The 9,669-nt window shown below is 53.9% G+C and overlaps 1 protein-coding gene across 1 annotated transcript; it reads left to right on the forward strand.

Moving 5' to 3' along the window:
* Positions 1-972: 972 nt before the first annotated feature.
* Positions 973-9,251, forward strand: NLE1 (notchless homolog 1). Its single transcript, XM_009903256.2, has 13 exons — positions 973-981; positions 1,118-1,510; positions 1,602-1,819; positions 1,920-1,999; positions 2,327-2,403; positions 3,721-3,818; positions 5,248-5,440; positions 5,885-6,020; positions 6,349-6,395; positions 6,550-6,752; positions 7,643-7,802; positions 7,888-7,958; positions 8,452-9,251. Exons 1-13 carry the CDS (start codon positions 973-975, stop codon positions 8,462-8,464), a joined length of 1,698 nt encoding a protein of 565 aa, XP_009901558.2. The 3' UTR covers positions 8,465-9,251.
* The last annotated feature ends 418 nt before the right edge of the window (positions 9,252-9,669 follow it).

Here is a 9,669-nt window from a genome sequence, read left to right on the forward strand (position 1 = left end):
CAATTTTCTCTTTTGATTTGACTTAGCAGGGGCTGGGGGAGGGTATTAAAGGGTAATAGTAGGGGTTTATATAAGAAACAAAACCTTGAACAGTTTGTCCTGAGTGCCTTTGCACACATATCTTAATATTTCATGGGTGATGTCAATGATAGTGGTGTGAAACAAGAATAATTTATATCTAAATACTAAATATGAAGGTGTTTTAATTACAGGACAAGTCAGAAGCTGGGCTAGGAAAGAGGGAGAAGGGGCAGGGCTTGGTCCTGTAGCACAGAGTTGAGCTATGCACATGCTTTAGTCCTAATCTGTATGAGAAAGCTGAACCCTCACCCATCCTGCATGCGGCAGTTTATTCATTTCTCCACCTTGGGTCAAGGTATTTAGGGCACAGGCACCAGGTTTGAGCACAAATGCCATTCAGGGCTGTGTTTCCTTCAGCTGCTGTGCTGTTTTGGGTGGATATGATCAAGTGCAAGAGACTCAGTTTATCAAGTGGCTCAGTAGCAAACACCTGTAGTGAGTGGTGAGAAAAACATCCATCAAAAGAACAAGGGAGAGGTCCCTGCCAGGGCTCCACCTTGTTCATGAGGCCTCTCCTGGAGGGGAGGGCAGCAGGCTGGGGGCCTGTCAAGGGCCTGCTCAAAGCTTGAATGGTAGCCAATAGGTAAAGTGAGAACTGGTGGTTAACTTGGACCCACCTGGGATATTTCTGCTAGTTTTGCTGCTTTTTACTTTAGAAATGCTATAAAAAGCATCTCCGTAGTCACCGCGGAGCGACCCCGACCCTCCTCGACCCCGAGGTAGGACCTCGCTGCTCCCCAGGGGTCGGAAAGCGCCCACCGCGGCCTCGAACCCCTGGTGTCAACGGCACGGCTCTATTCCCACCGCCGGCCGCTAGGGGGCAGCAGCGCTGTGCACCGCCCCTCCCGTCGCGGTGGAGCCACTTCCGGCCCACGTGGGCCCTGCGGGCACATGGCCGCGGTGAGCGGGGCCGGTGCGGGACAGGGAAGCGAGTGGAGCGGGGCCGAGGCGGAGCGGACCGGGAGCGGGGACGGGCGCGGCTTGGACAGAAGGAGTGGAGCTAGGGCGGCCCGGACCAGCGCGGGGCATCATGTAGATACTGGAGGGGTGGGGAGCTGACGTGCTCCGGGGCCTTCTGAGCACTCCCGGGTTCCCCTATAGGGCTTCTCTTGTCTCCATCCTATATGGGGGTAGGGTCTCTGTAGGATGTTTGCTCCTGCCACGGGGTCCGCACTGGGTTCTCCCGTCGTGGCTCCATCCCTCCCACGCGGGTATCGTTGCCCGGGTGAGTGCTGTATGTCTGTTCCCCTTCTCCGGTGTGATTCCTGAGCCCGCTGTCCCACAGAACATGTCGCCGGACGAGGATGTACAGCGGCTCCTGATCCAGTTCCGGGACGAGGCAGGGGAGACCCTGGGCTCCCCTTTTGACGTCCCTGTCACCATCACCCCAGACAAGCTGCAGTTGGTCTGCAATGCCCTCCTGCAGAAGGTGAGATCCTCCCCACCCCGAGTTCCCTAGACACTCTCCAAGCCCACCCTGGGGCCGCCCCTCACTACCTCACCTGCCGTTTCACCCGCAGGATGAGCCGGTGCCCTTGGCTTTCTTTGTCCATGATGCTGAGATCGTGGCATCGCTGGAGAAGACCCTGGTGGGGCAGAGTGTGGAGACAGAGAAGGTCCTGGACATCATCTACCAGCCGCAGGCAGTGTTCAGGGTGCGGGCAGTGACCCGCTGCACCAGCTCGCTGGAAGGACACACCGAGGCTGTCATCTCTGTGGCCTTCAGCCCCACGGGAAAGTACGAGGGTTTGGCGGCGGGTGGGGAGCTCAGGCTGAGGCAGCGGCTGATGTTTCCCTCCCTGGGGACACCATACTGAGCCAAGCTCTTTCCCCCCCAGGTACCTGGCCAGCGGCTCTGGAGACACCACTGTCCGCTTCTGGGACCTCAGCACGGAGACGCCACAGTTCACAGCCAAAGGTGGGGCTGGGGGTGTCCCAGGAAGGCAGCTCCTGACCTTCCGCTCTCAGAGACCATCTTTGTGCCTGAGGGAGACAAAGAGACCAGAGCCTGAGTGCTGAGGGAGACAAAGAGACCAGAGCCTGAGTGCTGCCTGAGACATACAGGCTGGAGTTGGGGCTCAGGCAGGGAGTAGCCCTTGTTGATGAATGCAGTAGAGAAAGAGGGTCTGGCCAGGAGGAACAGGGAGTGTTTCCCCCACCTCCAGTCCTGCCTTGCGGTGCCTGCACACTGGGACACTGGGGACAGTCACAGCTCCACTCACACCTGCTGGTGCTCTCTCTGCAGGTCACCGGCACTGGGTGCTCAGCATTGCCTGGTCACCTGATGGCAAGAAGCTGGCCTCGGGCTGCAAGAACAGCCAGGTATGTGCTGGCTCCCCACTCCTGTGGTGTGGGGCTAGCGGCTTTGGGAATGTGGAGACCCTCTGGAGCCCTGTTCTGAACCAACATGAGGCTTGATAAAGGGCTGTGAGAGCTCAGAGGTGAAGACTTGTTTATTTCCTGGGGTGTGATGGGTGTATCCAGTTGTTCTGAGCAGGACTGCTGTTCCCCAGAGGAGCTTTGCACATGGATGTGTTGCAGTAGTTGTGAGTGGCATCTCTGAACTCTGTGGCAGACCAGGCTCTGGCTTTGTTGCCTTTGTTAGACCTCTTGCTGCTGAGCCCTGCTGTCTTGTGGCAGACGCTTTTCCCTCTGCACAGGAAAGAGTCCAGGCTTTGGATATGGTCCTTGGCAGACAGCTCCATCACGAGGGAGGTGTCTGGAGTGAGAAGGAGTATTGCCTAGCCAAGCCAAGGCTGCTGTTTGCATGACCTAGACATGCAGCAGCAGCTTTCTCTGCAGTGCTGATCAGACACAGCCAGATTCCCTCTTACAGGAATATGCAGGAGACTGTGCCTTGTCTGGGGGGCAAAATGTGTGCACTAAGAGGTACCCAGGGAAGTAAAGTGCTCAATTAAAAGTGAGTCAGTGGCCTGCTGAGCTGCAGAGTGGTAGTCACTCTCTCTGACCTTTGAGCCGTCTGGGAGCAAAGAGAGCAGCCATGGAGCTGCTGCCCCATGCTCAGTATCTGAGCTGCTCATCTATCAAACCACTGTGATACCAACCCCACGGAAAAGATCTGGGCCAGGCTGGCTTCTGCCCTGGTTTGGTGCTGTTCTGGCTTTAATCTAACCCAGGAAGCTGCTTGTCCTCTGTTAGCCTGTTTCTCCCAGGTTCTTAAGTTGGAGATGACTAATGCCTTGGCTCTCTGGATGAACATTTATGTAGAGAGAGAAAAAACAAGAGAAAACCAGCATGTGTCCCACCCACGGAACCCGATGATAAGTAGCATTTAGTGCGCTGCGGCTTTCATCGCGCTCTGCAAACAGTGCCCAGCTCTGGCTCGGCGTGTTCAGAGCCTCAGGCTGGCTTCCTGGGGACCTGTACTGGGTTTGATTTGAGGTGGATATTTCTGTGCAGCAGCATTTTAGGCAGAGAGGAGGGTAATCAGGTCTCATTCTTTGAGGTGTCAGCTGATTACTGCAGGGATTGGAAAGGCATCCAGTCCTGCCCCCTGCTTGTGCCAATGTAAATGCAACACCAAGGACACCTCTGCTTTCTAAATGAAGCCCGAAGGTCCCTGGGATTCACATGATGCATTTGGCCTGACACAACCCTCTTGTTTCCTCCCTTGGACAGATATTTCTCTGGGACCCAGCCACCGGCAATCAGATCGGCCGGGCGCTCACCGGCCACTCCAAATGGATCACATGTCTGTGCTGGGAACCACTCCACATGTAAGTGAAGGGACAGCCCAGCCCTTCCCCTTTGCTCCTACAGAAAAGAGCAGCCTGACCCCAAGGGCACTGCTCTTGTTTGCCTTTTTCCTGTCATGGTGCACAGAGGGGAACTGCATGCAGGGGAGTGGCTCCCAAGGTGAGCCAGGAAAAATGTCCAGTTGAGATCCAGGAGTCCCAGTTCCCTGTGAAGTCACTGCCAGGCTGTGCCTCTGCCCAAATAGATGACATATGTGGTGCTAGAAAACACAGGGTTTTGATGGTGCTGGACAAACATTTGATGGGCTCCTCCCTGGCGTGCTGAGCTAGGATCAGGAAAGCCTTCTTGCGCAGTGCTCGAGGTCAGGCTCTGCAGAGCTCTCCCTTTCTGCCCTCTTGCATCCTGGTTGCCTCTGTCATCTGGTTTATTTATCATGAGGGCTGATTAACTGTGCAATCCCCTTAGCCCTTTGATGAGCTCAAGCTCTGTCTGGGAGAGATGGGTGGATGGGGTCAGTTGTAGCCAATAATCCATGATACTACAGAAATAAAGAAAGAAAGAGAAAAAGAGCCCCTTCAGAGCAGAGCCTGCAAATTGAATTTGCCAGAAGGAAACTCCAGCTATTTGCAAACAAAAACTGGATTAACCAAAACTGATTATAAAGGAGGATGAGGAAATTGAGAGGAGGGAGATGACCCTGCCACAGCTCCACTCCTTTGTCTCCAGCCAGCTGCTCTCTCCACTCAGGTCCTGCACAACAGCACAGGGGCCACACTCTTCCCTGCTGCTGCTGGTACCAGGGACCACTCAGACATCAGAACTGTGCTGAGTGCTAAAGGTGATGTGGAAAGGACAGAGAAATGTGGCTCTTCTCTTTTTGCTGGCTTGTTGGCAGCTGCTTCCAGATGTGTTAAATTTGCCTCCCTGAGCCACGTGGATGGATGTTGCTGCTTTCAGGCCTGCCACTCTGTGTTCAAACGTTTCCTGCTGGAGCTGAAGTGTGGCACTGTCAGCACATTGCCATTGCTGTCAGGCTGCACTGCCTGCGTAAGGCAGACTGAGCCCCCTGCCAGTGCCCAGGGAAGGTGCTAGGTTGTGTCCCATTGTTAACCACTGGGTTAACCAGCTGCCTCCAGTGAAAACAAAGGTCATGCATTGCCAAGAGCTAAGGTGCCAAGTTCACCCTGGATTGATGCCTCCAGAGTGCAGTTCTGGAGTTGGTTTAGAGGGAAGCATCCATCTGCCTCTCCCCTGCCTTGTGGGATGTTGAGAACAACAATACAGGTCAGTGCTCTGCTCCTGCCTGGCCTCTCTCTGTTCTTAAGCCACCAGAGAAAGCTGTCTTTTATTGACTTCTGTGCACTTGAATCCTCTGGGGCTGATGGAGGAAGGGCTCAGTGGAGGAACTGTGTGCACTGTGCAATTGGATTCGATCTTCTTTCTGCACAGAAACCCAGAGTGCCGGTACCTGGCGAGTGCCTCCAAGGATGGCAGCATCCGCATCTGGGACACCCTGCTGGGCAGGTGTGACAAAATCCTCACCAGCCACACACAGTCTGTGACGTGTGTGAAGTGGGGGGGCGATGGTTTGCTCTACTCCTCCTCCCAGGACAGGACCATCAAAGTCTGGAGAAGCCAGGATGTAAGTGAGACAGGCAGCACTGCGGCTGCTGGTGAAGGGGCCTAGACATGCTGTGTTGTAGCTTTGCTCCATGAGAAACAGAGATGCAGAGTGTGTGCTGCATCCCTGGGACCAGCAGAGTCTGTTGCTTGACACCATCTGGAAGGGGTAGCAGTGGTGCAGTGTTTTCATCCCTGAAAGTGTCAGATGGGGCTAAAAGTTGGAAACATCCCTAGAGTGACAGCAATGTGTGGGTTCCGTGCAAGGCCCTGTGGGAAACTCATTCCTGAAGCTCAGCAGTGCCATTTCGTCCCTGCTAAGCTTGGCTGCAATCCTGCCTGCAAGCCAAGAGGATGTGGAAATCTCAAGGATGATCCTTGCTGCCCAGTGGGTCTGGTGGGTCCTGCACGGTCTGGCTCTGTCCTGCCTGTCCATCCCTCTCTGAGCAAGTTGTTCTGTTTCCAGGGGGTCCTCTGCCGCACCTTGCAGGGCCATGCTCACTGGGTCAACACCATGGCCCTCAGCACCGACTACGTTCTCCGCACCGGTGCCTTCGAACCTGCTGAGGCCACCATCAACCCACAGGATGTGAGAGGCTCCTGTAAGTGCAGCACCAGAGTTGCAGGCTGGGAGAGGTGATGGGGAGGATGTCTCTTCATGCTACCACAAGCCAAAGCAACCTTGAGAGCTGGGAGCAGATCCTGTGCTGGTGTTGGTCACCTTCCTTGCCCATGTTCAGGGTTGAGCAGTCAGGCATGGGAAGGCCACTGTGTTGCCAATCTTGGCAAAGAGAAAGTGGGTGAGCAGTTAGAAATACGTTTGCTTGGCCCATGGAGCCGGGATCGGAACTGGCATCACAGGGTTACAAAGTTTCCTTTCACCTACAGACTGCAAATCTCTTTCTTCTCCTTTTTCTTTCCCTCTTTCAGTGGTAGAACTGAAGAAAAGGGCACAGCAGAGGTATGACCAAGTCCGGGTAAGTCTCTCTTGTCCCTGCTGTCATTTCTCACACTGTTACTGGTGGAAGCAGTAAATGTGCACAGCTGGCTGTTGACCCCAGCAGTGGTGTGCTTCTGAACTCTGCACACTTGGGCTCGTACAAGGCTTGGGCTCTTTCATCCCTTTCTTAGGGCCAGGAACCAGAGAGGCTCGTCTCAGGGTCAGATGACTTCACGCTGTTTCTTTGGAGACCAGCAGAAGACAAGAAGCCACTGGAGAGAATGACAGGCCACCAAGCATTGATTAACCAAGTCCTCTTCTCGCCAGACACACGGATAATAGCCAGTGCTTCCTTTGACAAGTCCATAAAGCTCTGGGATGGTAGGACAGGAAAGTGAGTTGGTTTGTTGTGGTGCTCATACGGGTTCTGCGTGCAGTGCCCATGGAGATGGGCCCCAGTGTCATCACCAGGAGCTCCCTGCTGCCTTCAGCATCTCTCTAGCTTGAAGTCGAGCCAAGTAATTCTGTCTCTGCCCCTGGGAAGTTCCTTGTTTGGCTCTTCTTGTGTTATAGGGTCTGTGCTTGGCCCGGTGTGTGCAACCCCACCTGAGTGGCACATGCTGCCTGCTGCAGGGCTGGGCACTAGGGCGGGCACAGCTGCTGTGGGATGGCATGTTCCACTTGGCTGATCCCCTGCAGACATGTGCATTGCACACTGTAGCCTGACCCAGTTTAAATGATTCTTGTGCCAGAGAACAGCTTGTTCTGGATCATGCAAATTGCTGTAGTTACAAGTGGTGCTGTTGGTGTTTGGATGCTTCTGTAAGCCCAGCTTTTACCTTCAGCTAGAGTATTGGTGAGCTCTCTGGGGCAGAGCTCCTTCTCTATAAATCAGCCTTTCTGCTGACAAGCTTGGCTTTCTTGGTGGTACTTTTAACATTCCTTCTAAATCCAGATAGCTCAGTCAGAGAGAAGCATATTTCTGTACAGTGAGAACTTCATGTGGCCTGCTGGATAAGAGTTTCTTGGCTGAGGAGCTGAGATGAAGAGTCATTGTCTAGAAGGCTCTGAGCCCATCTGGGAGGGTTTTTAAACAGACCAATCCACCTATGGACTCTGTATAGCAATTGGCTGCCTTGTCTCTGCTGGCTCAGGGTGTGCTGTGCACCCCAAGACTGTGCTCACTCACAGGGGGAGAAGAGACATGAAAGGTGGGAAAGGGGAGGTTTGGAACAACCCAGCTGCCTGCTTCTCTAAGAGCTTCTTCCTGCCTGCCCTCCCCAGGTACCTGACATCACTGCGGGGCCACGTCTCAGCTGTGTACCAGATCTCCTGGTCGGCCGACAGCCGCTTGCTGGTGAGCGGCAGCAGTGACAGCACGCTGAAGGTCTGGGATGCCAAGACAAAGAAACTGGCCATTGATCTGCCTGGCCATGCAGATGAGGTGAGGTGCTTGGTCCAGCCAAGGTGTTTGAGGGAGGCAGGGATCTCCTCCCAGCAGAGATAGCTGAGTCTTGCCTTAATGCTAGGTGTATGCGACAGATTGGAGCCCGGATGGCCAGAGGGTAGCAAGCGGAGGGAAGGACAAGTGCCTGCGGATGTAAGTCACCTCTTGTCTGTCCACAGTGGGTGTTTCACTACTCCATGTGTCCCCCAGAGCTGCAGTCTCCTTGCACAGACCTGCACATTAGGGCATGATCTCTCTTTGCAGAGAGCACAGCACTGGGGCACATTCCAGCCTAGAGACCTGCCTCTCTGAGGGCAGGAACTGCCACTGTCCCCTGGGAGATGAGTAGAAAGCAGAATTGCTCCAGCTGAGCAGTCAGTGGTGAGATTTGACTCAGATGATTCGGCTCCTGGCGAGCAGAAAGGGACAGTTGCAGCAGTCACTTAGACCCTTTCTTTCTCGCCTTCCTCCATCTCCCAGTTATGCAGAAAGACAAATTCCTGTGCACTGGTTGCCATTTGAGCACAGCTGGAGAAAGGAACCCAGACTGCAGTTCCCTCATGGGCTGCTCTTGAGTGGTACCTGCTGGGCTGTGTGGCAGTGCTGGTGCAGGGACACAGGGACACAGCAGCTCTTCTGTTTGCAGATGGCGTCGATAGGAGCAGCAACACGAAGCCGCTGGTGCCATCCTGAGCTGTCCTGTCCTCAGCACAGTCTGCCTGGGACGTCTGAGAGGGGATGGACGATGGAGGGTGACCCAAGCACAACTCCCACTTCCTGGTGGCTGCTCTCCCTCATGGACTCTTTCCTTATATTTATTTAAGGAAATTTTAATTATGGTTCTTATTAAGAGCTGTGCTTTTCAGGATGATTTCCTCTGAACATTACAGGAGAGGTCTCTCATCTGCCTCCATCTCAACTGGCTTTTAATTGACATCTTTGCCTTACAGCAGCCTACTTCCTTGAAAGGGGCAGTTGAAGGGTGGGAATGGCTCATGTGTGAAGAATCCTGTAGAGAGGAGTCTCTTAGTGGGAACAGAAAGGGTCATCCTTCTGTGACTTTCAGAGAGGGAGAGAGGAAGGGGAAAATGCAGCACATCATTACATAGCAGAACTGTTCTCAGCTGCATGCCTGGGACAAAGATCTGCTGAGAACAAGGTCTTGGGGCTTCTCGTTGTGCCAGCAAGGTTTTGCCTTTTCACTTAGCCCAGTTCCCTGTGGGCTGGGCCAGGCATTATCTTTTAGTGATCCTCTGCATCCAGAGCAGATAATTCATTCACTCATCCATTCAGCATGCAACAGGCACAGACCTCAAATGACTGTTAGAGCTGTGCTGAGTTTTCAGCTCTTAGTGGCTCCTGGAAATGGGAAGATGAGACACTCGTGCCTCTGACCAGGGGAGAGAGCGCCCATTTCCCATCCACTGCTGGCTCAGGGGGGAAGGAAGGAAGGGGTGGGAAAGGGGAAGGATGGAGTCTGTGTTTGGGTGGGTTTGTCCCTTGCCCTGGATACGTGCTGACAGCAGGGCTGGGGCTGTCACAGTAAATGGCAGAACTTCCATTGCACAGAGCTGGCTCCTGGAATTTCTCAATTCCGTTTACTTGCCCAGTGGGTGAGAGGGATTCACACTGTCAGGTAGTCACGAGCTTGCTTAGGAGCCTTTTATAAGTCAGTACAGGCTTCCAACAATCCTGAGGTACACAGACCTGGATTTAGTGTTTGTTTCCAGGAGGCTTGTGAAACAGTGAAAATCAAGATGTGATTACTGAGGAGCAGAAGTTCTGCTCTCAGATGCAGTTGCAGCAAGTTAGCCTGAAGGGCAAAACATCTCTTATCCCTTGTACTGCAGTTGCTACAGAGGGA

Source organism: Dryobates pubescens, chromosome 13 (genome assembly GCF_014839835.1).
Source record: "Dryobates pubescens isolate bDryPub1 chromosome 13, bDryPub1.pri, whole genome shotgun sequence".
Taxonomy (NCBI): Eukaryota; Metazoa; Chordata; class Aves; order Piciformes; family Picidae; genus Dryobates; species Dryobates pubescens.